This window comes from Ictalurus furcatus, chromosome 7, assembly GCF_023375685.1.
Source record: "Ictalurus furcatus strain D&B chromosome 7, Billie_1.0, whole genome shotgun sequence".
Lineage (NCBI taxonomy): Eukaryota > Metazoa > Chordata > Actinopteri > Siluriformes > Ictaluridae > Ictalurus > Ictalurus furcatus.
Window position 1 is genome coordinate 14,281,487 of NC_071261.1, and position 16,604 is coordinate 14,298,090.

The 16,604-nt window shown below is 39.0% G+C and overlaps 2 protein-coding genes across 7 annotated transcripts in view; one reads left to right on the forward strand and one right to left on the reverse strand.

Moving 5' to 3' along the window:
• unm_hu7910 (un-named hu7910) overlaps positions 1 to 10,297 on the forward strand; it is a 33,517-nt gene extending 23,220 nt beyond the window's left edge. Inside the window, exons 5-23 of one of the 3 annotated variants that reach the window (XM_053628768.1) lie at positions 1 to 54; positions 2,511 to 2,624; positions 3,209 to 3,244; positions 3,497 to 3,526; positions 3,755 to 3,790; positions 3,905 to 3,967; positions 4,068 to 4,097; positions 4,217 to 4,399; positions 4,508 to 4,593; positions 4,713 to 4,799; positions 4,916 to 5,066; positions 5,142 to 5,278; positions 5,399 to 5,497; positions 5,609 to 5,698; positions 5,787 to 5,927; positions 6,026 to 6,161; positions 6,294 to 6,385; positions 7,635 to 7,768; positions 8,292 to 10,297. In XM_053628768.1, coding sequence (XP_053484743.1) covers positions 1 to 54; positions 2,511 to 2,624; positions 3,209 to 3,244; positions 3,497 to 3,526; positions 3,755 to 3,790; positions 3,905 to 3,967; positions 4,068 to 4,097; positions 4,217 to 4,399; positions 4,508 to 4,593; positions 4,713 to 4,799; positions 4,916 to 5,066; positions 5,142 to 5,278; positions 5,399 to 5,497; positions 5,609 to 5,698; positions 5,787 to 5,927; positions 6,026 to 6,161; positions 6,294 to 6,385; positions 7,635 to 7,768; positions 8,292 to 8,442 — 1,850 coding nt within the window. In that variant the 3' untranslated portion in view covers positions 8,443 to 10,297. The remainder of the gene's footprint in view (positions 55 to 2,510; positions 2,625 to 3,208; positions 3,245 to 3,496; positions 3,527 to 3,754; positions 3,791 to 3,904; positions 3,968 to 4,067; positions 4,098 to 4,216; positions 4,400 to 4,507; positions 4,594 to 4,712; positions 4,800 to 4,915; positions 5,067 to 5,141; positions 5,279 to 5,398; positions 5,498 to 5,608; positions 5,699 to 5,786; positions 5,928 to 6,025; positions 6,162 to 6,293; positions 6,386 to 7,634; positions 7,769 to 8,291) is intronic. The other 2 variants (XM_053628769.1, XM_053628770.1) reach the window with 2 other exon arrangements.
• A 70-nt stretch (positions 10,298 to 10,367) lies between these two features.
• On the reverse strand, positions 10,368 to 16,164 carry ggh (gamma-glutamyl hydrolase (conjugase, folylpolygammaglutamyl hydrolase)). 4 transcript variants are annotated; one of them, XM_053628773.1, is made up of 10 exons: positions 15,988 to 16,164; positions 15,433 to 15,663; positions 15,238 to 15,346; positions 14,549 to 14,599; positions 14,371 to 14,455; positions 13,979 to 14,117; positions 12,480 to 12,586; positions 12,200 to 12,290; positions 11,976 to 12,110; positions 10,368 to 10,594 (listed from the first exon to the last, which is right to left on the reverse strand). In XM_053628773.1, exons 2-10 carry the CDS (start codon positions 15,536 to 15,538, stop codon positions 10,473 to 10,475), a joined length of 945 nt encoding a protein of 314 aa, XP_053484748.1. In that variant the 5' UTR covers positions 15,539 to 15,663; positions 15,988 to 16,164; the 3' UTR covers positions 10,368 to 10,472. The 4 variants fall into 4 exon arrangements, with proteins under 4 accessions (XP_053484748.1, XP_053484749.1, XP_053484747.1 ...); XM_053628774.1 differs by having other exon boundaries at positions 15,433 to 15,666; XM_053628772.1 differs by lacking the exon at positions 15,988 to 16,164 and adding an exon at positions 15,771 to 15,800 and having other exon boundaries at positions 15,433 to 15,666.
• Between the last annotated feature and the right edge of the window lie 440 nt (positions 16,165 to 16,604).

Consider the following 16,604-nt stretch of genomic DNA (forward strand, 5'->3'; position numbering starts at 1 on the left):
GGCTAAAGGAGAAAATTGTCTCTGAAAAAAAGGAAGAGCCCACCAAAACAGCAGGTAAGATCACAACAAGAACAAAGCATCACAATTCCTCCAACTACAGTTAACACTGGGATTATCTGTTATATATTAGAATAGAATATGGTTGTCACGGGTAACTTAAATAATCAAACCCTGACCAGCCAAAACATTAAAACTGGTGGGTGAAGTGAATCTCATTAATCTCATTACAGTGGCACCTGGCAAGAGGTGGGATATATTAGGAAGCAAGTGAACAGTCAGTTCACAAGCAGGAAAAAATGTAAGTGTAAGGACTTTGGCAAGGGCCAAATTGTGATGGCTAGATGGCTGGGTCAGAGCATTTCCAAAAAGGCAGGTTTTGTGGGGTGTTGTCGATATGCAGTAGTTAGTTCCTCACAAAAAAGGACAACTGGTGAACCAGCGACAGGATCATGGGCGCTCAAGGCTCATTGATGCATGTGGGGAAGGAAGGCTAGCCCGTCTGGTCTGATCCCATGGAAGAGCTACTATAGCACCACTTGCTTAAAAAGTTCATGCTGGCTATGATGGAAAGATATCAGAACACACAGTTCATTGCAGCTCCTGTATATGGGACTGTATACGAGTACCCATGCTGACCCACGTACACCACCGAAAGCACGTACATTGGGCATGTGAGCATCAGAACTGGACCATGGAGCGATGGAAGATGGCCGGGTCTGATAAATCACATTTTCTTTTACACCATGTGGACGGCCGGATGCATGCATGTCGGAAGAGATGGGGAGGAGATGGCATCAAGATGCACTATTTGTAGAAGGCAAGCTGGCAGAGGAAGTGTGATGCTCTGGACAATGTTCTGCTGGGAAACCTTGGGTCCTGGCATTCATGTGGATGCTACTTTGACACGTACCACCTACCTAAACATAGTTACAGACCAAGAACACCCTTTCATGGTGACAATATTATTTAATGGCAGTGGTGTCTTTCAGCAGGATAATGCCCTGTGACACACTGCAAAAATTGTTCAGGAATGGTTTGAGGAACATGACAAAGAGTTCAAAGTGTTGACTCAGCCTCCAAATTCCCCAGATCTGAATCCAATCGAGCATCTGTGCTGGACAAACAAGTCTGATCCATGAAGGCCCCACCTCAAAACTTGCAGGACTTAAAGGACCTGCTGCTAACGTCTTGGTGCCAGATACCACAGCACACCTTCAGAGGTCTTGTGGAGTCCAGGCCTTGATGTGTCAGAGCTGTTTTGGCAGCACAAGGGGGTTTTAATGTTATGGCTGATTGTTATATTTCAATATATGAACATGTGACTGATTGAAATATGAATGTGTATAAAAATATCAATTCAGAACACTTTGTTGGCTATTACAATGTGTAACACTTTGTTACAAGAAATGTATGAGAGTGGAGGTGCAGAGCTTTTTATCTTTTACTTTTATTTTAATAAATGTATTGGTACTTTTCAGCATAGTCAAGGTCACAAACAAGTCAGCTACTTCCACACATATAGGAAAAACTACAGTTTTTCAAACTACACTTGACAGTCAACTGCTGAGTTAAGTGTCATCAGCATAGCAGTGGTAGCATAGCAGACCGATGACAGTTTGGCTGATCTAGCTTCTCAGTAACAACCTCAATGGCAGATTCTCTGGAGTGAGCCAATTTGAAGCCAGAATGGTAAGGCTCCTGGAGGCCATTCAGGGTAAGATAAAAAACAAACAACTGATTTTATGCAGCATGTTGAATATTTTTAGAAACAGCTCCACACGGTGGAGAGTAGGTCTAGTGCTTGCTTAAGTGGTAGGTGTTCAGTCTTCATTTGACAATTCATTCCACCATTTGGGTGCCCATACAGTGACTGACTGTCTTCCGTATTCATTTGAAGACAGTCAGCTGCATCCAACAGAAGTTCATTCCACCACCTGTGTGCTAATACAGAGCAGAGTCATGATGCATGTCTACCTTGTGTCTTGAGGGTTGGTGTGTTTGTGGCCCAAAGGAAGCATGATTTAGAGCAGGGTTTGGTAAGCCCCTTTAGTGCGGACTTAAATCTGATGTTGGGATCTACAGGAAACCTAGCAATGGGTGATGTAGGATGTGTGTGGAGGTTGAAATAAGGCATGCAGCTGCATTCTGGGTTAGTTTACGGCGTCCGATACTAAATCTCAAGCTGAGAAGGGACTCGGTAAGGACCTGAGTGCCCTCTATGGAGAGAAATGGCTTAATACTCCTATTGTAATGCTACAATCTATGTTGAGATGCTCATGCTGAAGCATGAGTTATATGATCACATTTCAGAGTGACTGTATGACTGTCCTGTACCATCGTTGCACATGTGCAATGGAGATACATGAAGCAGGAAGGGGTGATAGCAGAGCTATTTACCTTATTTTATAAACCAGATGGTACTTTTCAGTGCAGTCAAGAACACACACACACTTTTAAAGGTGTCTATAATCTGGCAGCATCAGTTATGCCTTTTGTTTCTTTGTTTATAGGTGCATCAGTTGATCACAATTCAGAAGAAAAGCCTTCAGGAGAGAGTTACAAAGAAACAGGAAATGAAGTAGAGAAAGATGAAAAGCCTGTGCCTGTTGCGTCCTATAATGAAGGCATGTTAAAACTGTTTATTATTTTCTCTCTTACAAATATCAACTTCCACTTCTCTGCTTTGGGGTAAACTCTTGGAATTTCCATGGTAATTAAACAGATTCGTTATTGATACTGTCTTTTTACATTCATTTATTGGTACCTGTTTATGATGCATGTGAAGTGAGTAATAAAACAAGAAATTGCTAACTAGCTCGTGATTTGTACATTCCCGTTAAAGGTACTTCTGGTAAAATTGGGGTCCCTTCTTGCTTTTCGTCTTTATCTGATGAGCTTTCATATTTTAAGCTAGAAGCTATATTCCTGAATAGTATCATTTGCCATGTCGGCTGCTGATTAGGTTAGAAACGTAGTAACTGTTTCAAACAAGGAAGTGGAACTGTACAGTATGTGGTGAACACGGATGAGTGGAGTGATGGGTGATAGACACAATGAAACATCCCAGTGTGGTTATAGTAAAATATGAGCACTCTTGGAACGCTGCTCAGTCAATCAAATTAGTGGACCAGAACTACTGTATAAATAAAATTATTTATATTTATTATAAAAATAAATTTTATAACTTTTTTTCTTGGTGTTTTTGCAGACAAAGTAGCTGCACCATCATCTTTTCAACCTTTTGGTTAGTAATATTTTCTTTTGTTAACATTTCATGTTAAACATCAATTGATTGGCTCGCATTACAATATCAGTTTACTTGATCATTGAACATGGGATAGCTGAGGAAATGGCAAAATACTGATGCTAGCATAGAGTGACTGATTATCATATTTACCATATAATGTTTATATATTAGTGAAACTTCCCTTTTTAAGATCTTCGGTTGTCGTCAACTACCACTCTTTTTTCTTTCTTTTTTTTTTCTTTCTTCAAGATTCGCAAGAAAGCATTGACAGCACAGGAGGTGAGATTCCTGTGGTTTTCTTGTGGAACATCAGTAGACATGTTCAGCTTACTACTTAAAAGCTCTCCTCATCTCTTCTTAGTATTTAATAATTTAATTATACATTAATGATATACTACTAATTATTATTATTATTATTATTATTATTATTATTATTATTATTATAGAATGAAGCTCTTTAAGTGTTATTGGCCATTGTTCTAATTAATAAATTGTTGTGTGTTTCAGAATTAGTTGTAGAGGCTTTACCAGAGAAAACGCTAGGTAATTTTAAATGTATGTTTTTGATATGCTGGTCTCCATAAGATCCGTATATCGCTATCGCCATGGGAACAACATGTAAAGTTTGATTTGTGCTCCCTTTTTTTCCCCTCCAAGAGCTGTCTGCAACAGAAAGTTACCACGGTGAAGATTCGTACTATAAACAGCTAGAAAAAGAGTGTAGGTTGCATTGAAAAATATAGTTTATCTTCCATTAAATACAGTGGTATTTGTTATTTAACGTATTCACTCTTTGTTTTTGTATCTTCCACTATGTTAGTTGCGGATATACTCGCTGATGAGAATAAAGGCACGTTTATTTAAGCTCACATTAAATTATCAATAAGATGTTGATGATGATTTTATTCATTGATTTTGTTTATTTATTTTGGAATCAAATTCAAATGTCATTGTAATACACTTCTCTAGGATCTACACCAGAAGATACACCTGAAAATAAAGCTCCAGAGATGATGATTGAGCTTGAACCTACAGTGGTACCTGAAGTGGCAAGTGACTTGACCCTAGGGACTGAAACATCCAAACTTCAAAGAACTTCAGAGTCTCTGTCTGCACATGAAACTACACCAGGGATTACACCAGAAACAGAGGGTGAGAGATTTTAAGCTACCAAAATATCTGCTAAGGAAATGCTTTGTGGTCAGGAAATTTCCTCTTTAGCTTTAGTGACGTTTGTGTCTGCTTGTGAACTTTTCACAGTTAAGAAGAAAAAGCCAAACCTCCTCAATAAATTTGACAAAACAATAAAATCCGAAATCAATGCAGCTGAAAAACTGCGTAAAAAGGTAGGCACTGTATATGTTTCTTGTTCAAGAATTATAAAGCCAAGTTTTATAAAATAAACACTGGCGGGTTGTTTTGTTTTTTGTTGGTTTGTTTTTAAGTATTTGCTTTGAATGTTTAGGGTAAAGTTGAAGAAGCGCTGCATGCCTTTGAGGCTCTTGTGCAGAAATATCCTCAGAGTCCCAGGAGTCGCTATGGCAAAGCTCAGGTAACCGGTTTGGATAAAAATAAACAGTAGCTTACCTGCAGAGTCACAGCGAGCATACAGTATGATTGAATAGATATTAGAATATTCTGACCACTGCATCGTTTGCGGTTTTCCAGGCTGAGGACGATATGGCTGAGAAATTGCGTAGTAATGACATGCTCCTGAAGGCTGTAAACACTTACAGGGAGGCAGCAGAGCTCCCGGATGCTCCTGCCGATCTTATCAAAGCCACGTTAAAGAGACGTGCTGACAGACAGCAGTTTCTGGGTAAGTACTTGTGCTCACTGACGCGTCCTCACAGGCGCATCTCCAGGTCCATTCTAAATGATAATGTCTTAACAGGACGTATGAGGGGCTCTTTAGCTACCTTGGAAAGGCTTGTGCAGATTTTCCCAGAGGACATCGCTCTGAAGAATGAGCTAGGGGTGGCTCATCTCCTGATCGGTGACAACAAGGGTGCAAAACGGGTCTATGAGGAGGTAATGTTTTTGATGTGACTAGGATGTTTTTGCTTTAAACAGTGAACACTTCAATACAAATTAAGTACTCAAATCATGTATAAATAATATATTATTTCCCCTTTGTTGTTTCTCTTTCAGGTTTTGGCTGTAGCTCCCAGTGATGGATTTGCCAAAGTGCATTATGGATTCATCCTGAAATCTGAAAATAAGATAGCAGAAAGCATACCTTACCTAAAGGTGAGCCCTACAGTCATATCCATCCATCCATCCATCCATCCATCCAATCAATAAAATATGTACTGTGACAAACTGTGATTTGTGTGTGAATTTGTCTGCCTCCATGTTTAGGAGGGTTTGGAGTCTGGGGCACCAGGAACTGATGACGGTAGATTTTATTTTCACCTTGGAGATGCACTGCAGAGAGTGGGAGACCCGACTGTAAGTTGCCACAAAAAAGACTTGCCTCATTTACTTTATTTAAATCCTACAAATGAAAGGTAATGATTTTGCGTGTGCATTTCTTCAGCAGGCTCATGAATGGTATGAGGTTGGGTACCGACGCGGTCATTTTGCCTCCGTCTGGCAGCGGTCATTGTATAATGTGCCAGGACTGCGAGCTCAACCTTGGTGGACAGCCAAAGAAACTGGATACACTGACCTTGTTCAGGTACTGATGTATATGTATGTATGTAAATGTGTAAATTTATATATCAGTCTAAATCCGTGTCATTTATTTATCTTAACTGTGTGTATGTGTTTATATAGACGCTGGAGCGGAACTGGATGACCATTAGAGAGGAAGCGTTAGCCGTGTTGGATGCTAACAGTGGACTCTTCTTGCCAGAAGATGAAAATCTTCGAGAGACAGGAGACTGGAGCCAGTTTACACTCTGGCAGCAGGGTAAAACACACACAGTCCAACATATCAGCACTTATCACATCAGTACTTATTAATGAGCAGAAATATTCAGTGTCTCACACATGCCATCATGGTGACACACACGAAGCTATATAAACGCTACTCATCTTTCAGGACGGAAAGTTGGTTCTTCATGTCAGAGCGTTCCCAAAACCTGTGCTTTACTGGAACGTTTCAAAGAGGCCACCACCTGTAAGAGGGGCCAGGTACGGCTCTTTCATTTGCTCCCATTACCGTCTGTACAAGGCCATGCTGAACATTATTGCTTATTCTCAAATACAGTGTGCTAAAGACAGTAAATTAAGCCTTGCAGAGCACTGTTTAAAAGTAGATATTCATTTATTTATTAGAAATAATTTATAGTAAATAAAAGTTCTCCGTTATATCTGTCACATTTTGGGCAACCCTTGTTGTCCTTCATTAAGGAATGAATCGTCCTCTTTAAATTTAGTTACACGTTTCCTGGTTAATATTTTTGCAACTGAAAAATTCATTTACCTGAGATAAGTGGTAGTCTTGGTAAAGGCACATTTTTCTCTGACAGAAATCACTAAAAGCTACATGTTAATGTGCTCATTCGGATATGTTATCATTTATATCAGATTACGAGAAGATTAATAATACATAGATTAAAATGTGTTGTTCTGTAACAAAGGAAAAACTTAGAATTGTTAATAGGTTGAAGATTTCTGTAAGGAGACGTTACAGAAACGTAAGGAAATGTTATTTAACATTTTATGGAAGGAGTCTCCGGTGTCAGTAACTGTAACGGTCAGTAAGTTGTTTTTTCCCCCATGTGGGAGTCTGTTGTTTCGTTCTGGTTTCTTGGTAATTAGACTGAATGGGTAAAGAGAGAGAAAGAAAAAAAAGGCTGGTGAGGGAATGACTGTTCATTGCTGATATCTGAATGATAACAGGAGATAACTTTTTTTTTTTTTTTTTTTCTTCGGACATTCCACAACATTAAATGCAACTACAAAACTGAAAATGTATGATGTAGCATTCTTCATTAAAAAAAAAAAAGAAAGGGAGGGGAAAAAAAGGGTAAATTGCTGTGGTATAATAGAAATAAAACACTTCAGGATGTGCTGTTATAGGAAAACAAAAACTTCATGATAACACTGTGGGAAGTCACATCAGACCAGCTCGCCTGTGATACAACAGCATGTCATATTTTATTCCTTATATAACATTCAAGATGAAGTTCATGACCCATGGTAAACATGTTGGGTTGAGAATAATTGAATGCCTTGTAATTAAACCATTGGACGTGTTCTATTTACAGGTGAAAATAGTTATATAGAGAAAGGCTAACATGAAGCTATATCTAAAGGTGTCCCATGTGTTTATATGTACATTTGCAGCCAAAATTCAAACTTCATGTACATAGCGTTGTGTGAATTTATTCGATGCTCTACATTCTACCACCTTCTCCTGTCTTTCTTTCAACTTCAGATCAAGTTTTCAGTGATGCATCCTGGTACACACGTATGGCCTCACACTGGACCCACTAACTGCCGTCTGCGCATGCACCTGGGTCTCATCATTCCTCATAGAGGCTGCCGAATCCGCTGCACCAACCAGACCCGGTCAGTTAACAAGCAAAAACTAAAACGCAAGTTTCAGTGAGGATTGCTGGAGTAACAGAAGTCAGTCCCAACAAGATTTAGCGAAACTAATCCAAAATCAAGGAAACTCCGCAATATATGGAGGAGCTTGCAAATTTTCCACAGATTTGGGCCAAGAGGCGTCATGTGACGTCATCACAACATCAGATGACGCGTCACAATCACATTCAGCCAAAGCCCCTTTTGATTCACGTGCGTCGAACATGCGTACAGCTAAAATGTCTCGTTTACCAACAAAACATCACTGTGAAAGACTGTGCAAAACAATTCCGTGCAATTGCAACTTTGCCAATTCAAAAAAAGCACAAACAAACGCAAACTTTGAACAAATCCACAGCAAAATCAAGCATTTTTGGCTGCAACGATCACAAAAAAAATTCTCTGCGAAATCCTGTACCGACTGAAGTATAAATGATGCATGTATTCGGTTCACTTTGCTCTTTTCTCTAACATTCACTGATGAACCTGTGCATGTGTGTTGCAGAGAGTGGGAAGAGGGAAAGGTGTTGATATTCGATGATTCGTTTGAGCACGAAGTGTGGCAGGATGCTGACAGCCACCGGCTCATCTTCATCGTAGACGTCTGGCATCCAGAACTCAGCCAATCACAGAGGCACGCCCTGTCCCCCATATGAAGCTTTAAACTAACTGCAAAGACTTACTGTGATGTCTCAGCCAATTACAGCCACAAGCCAAGCCTGACCTCCGGCTGATCTCTGGTACTGAACAAAACGCCACATGAATATATGCTGTGTTTTTAATAGAGTAATTTAAATGTGATTTATGAAGAACATGGGTAATGGATGTCCTTCTAGTGTCCTGGGTTTTGAGACAAGAGGAAGAAAAGGTGGCTAGATTATAGCTATAGTTTTGTGTTTGGCGAATCTCGGGAGATGCATGACCAATTAAAACGAGTGCATAAAATTCCACAAATGAAGAAGATTTCCAGATGGGATTTATGATTGAGAGAAGTACTGTAGCTCTGAATACATGAGATCACTGAAATGGACTAAAGTGAATTGTTACACAGTAGGACGTAAGAGAATGTGGACCGTTGAAGGTGCAAACACTGCATATTACTGTAAATTTATTTGAATATACACTCACTGTCCACTTTATTGGGAACACCTGTACATTCATGCAGTTATCTTATCAGCCAATCATATGGCAACAGCACTATGCAGATATGGGTCAAGAGCTTCAGTTAATGATCACATCAAACATCAGCCAGTAAAATGAATCTGACATTATCATGGACACAGACTCGGCCCAACTGGACAGTTGAAGAATTGGGGGTCGGGGGTCTTATTCCAGTCTTCAACTGTCTAGTTTTGATGAGTCTGTGCCCATGATGACCTCAGATTCTTGTTCTTGGCTGACAGGCGAGGAACCTGATGTGGTCTTCTGCTGTTGTAGCTCATCCACTTCAAAGTTTGATTTGTTGTGCGTTCTGAGATGCTTTTCTGCTCACCACTATTGTAAAGAGTGATTGTATGAGTTACTATAGACTTCCTGTCAGCTCAGACCAGTCTGGTCATCCTGCTCTGATCTCTCTCATCAAATAGGTGTTTCAGCCTCCACTTTCTTTTGCACCATTATGTGTAAACTAAAGACTGCTGTGTGTGGGGGGGAGCCTATCTGGTACCAACAACCATGCTTTATTGAGATCACTTTTCCCTCCATTCTGATGTTTGAGGTGAGCATTAACTGGAGCTCTTGACCTGCATCTGCACGATTACCCGATTAGAGAACTGCATGAATGTACAGGTGTTCCTAATAAAGTGGACAGAGAGTTTAGAAAATGCCACTCAAGAGGTCAATTTTTTTTTAAATAATGATCCAGAAATGATGTGACTTTGCACTACATGTATTAACTGTGTGCATGTGAAGGTGTGGGTAGTTGATATTGCAGACACCTGTCTGTCATTTAATAACCTGTGCCTTAAACTTACACTCTTCAGGTCTGTAAAAATTCACTAGTCATGCAATGTAAAACTAAACAAGCGTAATTTGAGTCTCGATGAAATATTATATATTTTCATTCTAGTTGAATTGCCTGGATCTGACATGCTGGGAAATTCAGTGGACTGAATGTGATATCGAACTCTAGATGGATGATGGAATGCACTTAAATATCATTTATTAATGCCGAAGCCTGTTTTATTGTCACACAATCACTGACCATTAGTAAAGAACAAATGAATGGGCTAGACTGCAAAACATTTCCCCACATGACTGCCATGGCCATGTCCCCACTCGATACACCCTGCCTCAAGGTTCATCACTACAGAATAGAGTGCAGCAAATATAAAGCTGCTGTATGGCTTCCCAAAGCTGGATTTTGGAAAAATAATACAGAAGCATGATCCAGTATTGCAATCACACCTATGGTATCCGTCAAGTAGGTTTAGAAAATGATTAACTCCGATTTAAAATATTTTCATTCCAAACAATGGAGATGTCAACTTGTACATGAATTTGCCAACAATCTTTAAAGTTCTGAATTTAATAATAATAATAATAATAATAATAATAATAATAATAGTAGATACACAGCAACACCAGTATGGCAACTTTTTATTGCAACGTTCAAGATGCTCTGTGCACAACACAGTGTACATGCTTCTGAAGATTTGCACAATTAAAACAGATTAAGTAAGAACACCTAATCAAAATAATACTTTTGTTCAAATGAAGACTTCTTTCCAGTGTAGGTGGGTTGGTAGTTATAGATTAATGCATTCTGCTCGTCTTTTTGGCTGGGAAATGTATGAAGATTTTTCCTAGCTGCAGAATGGGGAAGGAAAAGAAAAGTTCTCGTAATGCACGCATGATTTATCCGGTAAAAGTCTGCACAGTTTACACTAGCCAGTTAAACATGATGTTTTAAAGTTTTGTTCTGAAACACGGGGACTTAAATTGTTACAATGTTGCATTTTCTCCTGGGCTCGGTTCGCTTTCACAAGGGAACAGTTCAAGGCGTACCAAAACGTGTTTATGCAAGTCACGTGTGAGTAAAATGACCTCTACTTACATGGACAGCAGTAGTCTAATGATTGACCTTATTCTGAATATGACAATATTGTGATTAAGGTGTTTGAGTCGCGTTTAGGATATTCCATTCATGTTCAGGTTTTACGTGTTATAGAGCATAGATCGATTAATGACGCACGTCATTACGTCACTGCACCACGCCGTCCGACGTTCCTCCAGAATTTCACGTATCGACATACAGTTCGTCTTCGCTATGGTACCGTATACAGTTTTGGGTGTTTCATTTTTAATTTTACGAAAGCTTCAAGTGCGGTTAATTATTTGTCATGCTGTACGTGCAAATAGACGACTGCTTGAAGCCTTGGGCTGCGTCCCAAACCGCATACTTAGTCTATTTAGTAGCTGAGATACATGTATTTCACCTACTATATACTGTAGTAAGTACTCTGTTTCGGACGCAGCCGTGCACTCTTGTTTGCCATTAAACGGTTGAGCACTGCCGTGTGTGTACGTGTCCTGTCTCAAAATGCGGTGAAAACTCATACGACGTTAATAGTGTGATTAAGGTGTGTACATGTCTGTAACGCACATCGATAATGCGACTAAAACATGAGTACTCCACATGTCTTAATTCCATTTGTGTTTACTTCGAGTATGACTTTAATCGGATTAAGGTAATAAAAAATTGCTGTTATATAATATATAACATGCTAGTTTCTTAATCAGAGTATCGTCTTAATATCGGATTATTGTTGTCCATGTAAACATACTGAATGATGCTCACTAAACACTTTGTAAACCTCTGCGTTTCTGAAAGTTGTTCAGAAACATGTTTGTCAGACCAAATTTCAATGTAGCGTTTTACTTCGTCTTTGGTTCAAGTTAAACCTCGATTCATGTTGCGAGCCATTAGCAAAACAAGCACGTTTTTTACGTAACACAGTTCCCATTAAGCATTACGTAGCACAGTTCCCATTAAACCGCTTCAGAGTTCGTTTGCAGTCAGGCAGAGACCACCTCGTTCCAGTGGTCTTGGCCGATTGTTTTGGTGCGGATCCCGATCGCAATTACCATGTTCCTATATGTCTAAACGACATGAACCTAGGGAGAAAATGCACCAGGTTTCCAAAACAAATGCTCTAAATGATTGAGGTGTGAAAATGCCTTCTCATACCTTCATTGACAAAAAAGTGGGCCAAATAGAAAGTGGTTCTGACAGCAGCGGTTGAGTGGGGGATGTATCCGCGAGTCCACTCAAATGCATTTTTCTCTGGGTGCCACTGGGTTCCATAAATTGGGAAATCATATGCTGTGTAAAAGTAGAATAAAGATTCTTTATAAATACAGTAATCAAATGAATCACAGTAATGGAATCAATAATTCAAACACATTTCTCACCTTCCACTGTGGACACAAACTCCGTTTGTCCATCTGTGTTTGTACTCAGAATTCGGTAAAACTTTTTCAGCTTCTCATTTCCAGTGAATCTCTGTTCCAGAGGTAAATAAACACTAATAATGTAAACTATTTTTGTTGTTGTTGTTGTTTTCGGTAACAATATTCTATACGACAACAGTAATCCAGGAACTGCTAATTTCATTACTGAAATGGAGGGGATTAGTAACTGTGGTAAAACTCTTTACTAAAAATAGCAACGTTATCCCAAATAGTGTAATACCTTAGTAGAGATACTCCACTGATGAGAGTTCTCTGTGAGTGGTTCATTTGCCAGTGATGCCATCAGGTCCTCTGGGAAGTCCTTGAACATTCGGCTGTCCTTTGATTCTAAATTGCAAACAAGTAATGAATAAAACGTGACTGGGCATGTTATACAACCCCAATTCCGAAAAAGTTGGGACAGTATGGAAAAAGCAAAACAACAAACAAAAAGTCATCATGTTTCACATCACCTTCTTAATTCAACTTGTCACATCGCTATTTGTCCTAAATTGCTCCTGTCCAAATTGAACATGTTGCATGCATCAATTTCAAAATAAATGTTTACCTTAAAAAAAAAAATTATGCAGTTAATTACATAAAACATCAAATATCTTGTCTTTACACATTTTCTTGGTTTAAATACATTTACAAATCACTCCTTTGTTTTTATTAGCATTTTCCATAATGTCCCAACTTTTCCCGAAATTGTAGTTGTAAGAAAAATAAACAATGGGGCAGAGCAGAGAGCCGTTACTCTCCTGCACTTAATTATTTCCCCTAACAGTATTCCCCGGTGTGTTTTATTCCTCTTATCCCACAGCAGTTTGTCAACCATTACAATTATTAATTTCTTAAACACCATGCCATCGTTTTTAAATGTTTAGTTCCATTTAATGTTGTTCCTCTCTTATTAACAAACAAGACAAAAACATGCACCTAGTCACATTACCAGAAAGTGCAAAGTCCTCCATCTTGAAGGGGCAGTGTTACAGCGTGCCGAGACTTATGCCTCCTTCCATAAATTTTAAATAAAACACCTCCTTACAGACAGCTTCAGCATATCAAGAAAAATGTATTTTCTTTGTTAAATAAATGTATTTATTTATTTATTAGCACTAGATCATCCACCATACAAGGCCCTGTGCATGATTTGTTACTATGGAAACAAGAACACGTTACAATGAGCACATCAATGTAAACCTGTGCTTTGCTTTGCAGCCTGCACTACAGTCAGAACTGCTGACCAATCCCATTCAAGACTTCAATGATGCTGTTATATAAGGCAACATACAACGTTTTTATAAAGCAACTCTCATAAAGCGTTTTCCTGCTTAGAGATATTACACTTGTACTCTGTACTCTCCTCTTTTCGGCTAATTATTACTTACTCAGGGCTGGGAAAACTGCTGAACCTGTGATCCCTTGCCTTCAAAGTTTCCAATTTTTTTCTTGCCAATGCCATGATTTATCAACACACTATCAGAAAATGTACCTGAAATGTCTTCGATCAATCCCTTTGTTTTGTTTTAATTGGTTCTTTGTACCTCATGACTGCACAGTTCGGTGTAGATTCACCAAATCAGCTTAACAATTAGACAGACATGTTGCACAAGGTCCCCTCCAGCCTTCAGATTGGATGGTAAACCAGGTTTTATATACCTTTTTGCCAACAGGGACCCCTTTATCTGTAAATAACACCAAACGTTTATGCAGATTTACTTATATTCAACAACTCACCTTTGGTGAAATTGAGTGGGAGAGCAACACCACTGGTGTTAGTTTGGGACAGCAGGGACTTTCCACTAGTCAGCAGGGTGAGCTGCTCAAAGCCCAAGCATGTTCCCCACACAGGAAAATAATCTCCTTTTGAGTTAGCCTATCGAGACACAAACATCAAACCTTTAATTCTGATTAATTATTGACTAACAAATTATTCAAAGTGAGCTTTTTTTTGTAATCAGACTTTTTTCCCTCCTTTCAGTCACCTTGACTCAAATTCACAGTTCCCATTGAAAAAGCAGTCTCTTGACTTATGAACATTGAACTGTTCTCTGAAATTACAGCTGATCGAGACACTAATCAATAATATTATGCCCCAAATATAATGGAAACGACATGTGAGCTCTCACCTCCAGTGCAAGTTTGTAGAATATACCCGCTGCTTTGGCATAACCGGATGAAAAAATGCTGGCACCACCACCAGGAAAGAGGATTCTAAAGGGCAAAAAAAATAAAATAAAGATCTGTACAATATAATGCAAAGTTATCATGGTGAATAAGGATTATTCCTGGGGTTCAGTCACTCACCCATTTATAGATTTGAAGAATATGGTGTATTCCTCTTCAGTCTTATTAATCCTGCACACAAAGATAACATTATGAATCTCAGCTTTACATCAGTACTGGTGTAGTGGCTTATATTCAGATGCCCATTCACTGCATCGAATATCATCATTAATACAATGGCATTTTGTAATAGTTCCACTCCATAATCAATAATGGAGTAAATAAGTTGAGCAAATAAGTTATTCCACTCAAATAAGTTGCTCAATTTTCTCACCATGGTCAAGCCAGCCATAATAAGATAAGATAAACTTTAATTGATCCCACGCTGGGGAAATCCCTCATTACAACAGCTCAATTACACAAAAACAGATAGGAAAGAATACACAATAAATAGGAGTAGAATAAAAAAAATGTCTAAAAAATATATACAATAGGAATAGAAAAATAAGAATAAAAGTAGTAAAATATTAATGGTAATATGTACACTGAACATCTCAATGCATGTACAGATGAATACAAATATGAATATATGCAGAGGAGTAACACCTTGTTTATATACATAAATGGATTATGGCACAGTTAACAATAAAGAGTGAGCAACAAATAATAATAAATGAATAAATGTTCATATTGCAGAATTATTGTGAATGTGTAGGTGGGTGGATGGATGGGTGGATAGCTGTGTTTGTTTTTTATCAAATTGAACTTACATCACAGGGACGACTCGTGCGCCCGCAGACTCCAAGTATTTGACATAGGAAGCCGCAATGTAGGCGTTTTTCCCGGGTGTAGGAGAGTACACTTCCTGAGCTAGAACACCTTCACAGAGAGAACAAGACACTGCCACTTAGTCATGCAGGATTAAAGACACAGTAAAAGCATGTCAACACTACTGCTCACGTTACCTATTATGGGACAGTCGTTTATTTTGTGTCCTTCTGAAACGACAGCAAAGGAAATGATGATTTGGAAGAAGAATGTAGAGAAAAACGCGACGCAGATTAGGTTCATGCTGTCACTCCGTCACTATACTGATCTCTTCTTCATGTCGCTCTTACTGTGTTTTTGTTCCTCGTCCAGTTCTGCGTCACTTCAGCTGAACCAGTTCCCCATTTCACTCTTAAACCTCTTCAAGTCTTCTGGGCACAAAAATACCAAGTGTTCAAATACAAGTCCTGGTTTATTTCGCATTTAAATATGTCTCGATGTATTAAAACATAAATGCAAGTATAAATTGTCCTACTTTTGTGTCTGTTACCGTCACTACTAATCGGATGTGACACGCAGGAGGGCAGAGATTGATTGTAATTGGCTACCCGTATTCCCAACAACCAATCAGTGGAGTCTTTCTCTAAATATAGGCATTTGACTGAGTCATGTGACTCATGTGATGGCTGCAAAGAGCACGCGCTTTAATAGGGTTAGTGAATGTCCCAGTTATCCTGTAGGTTAATACTGACCTTTGTTTGAGGGTGAAGAGAGTCATCATCACGTCCAAATCAATCTCACTATTACAGCTAGTGGAATAAATAAGCGAGGACAGAACGAGACCTTGGCAAACCGAGGGTCCTGTGCCCGCGCATTTGCGCATGCGCGCCTGTGTGCAGTTGACACGAGAGGACGTTCGATTGCAGAGACGTTGGAGTCGATTCGGAATCTGATTCAAAATGTCGATTAGGGGATGGAGTTGATTCACACAATAATTGTCTGGAATTCTCCAGTGACAAGAACTAAAATACAGCCAATACAAAACGTTTCGGGAGTGGGAGTCTACTTGACCGTTTTTAATCAGAACGTTTAATAACAATAGCATTCTGTTTTGCATTTAAGAATATCGAAACAAAATATAGACTTACTGTATTTGTTAATGTTGTATGAAATTTAACTGGCTGGATTAATTTTGACTGAGTATTAAAAATAATGGATAAAAACATGTACCCAGCCTATGTAGGCAAACACGAGCCAATTTCATCGTGAGGAATTGACTCCAAAGTTTTGGAGTCGATTCTCTGTTTCCACTGCCAGGAATCAGAGTATCGACTCTTTGTGGAATCGATCCTCTGTTCCCAAGGCCAGG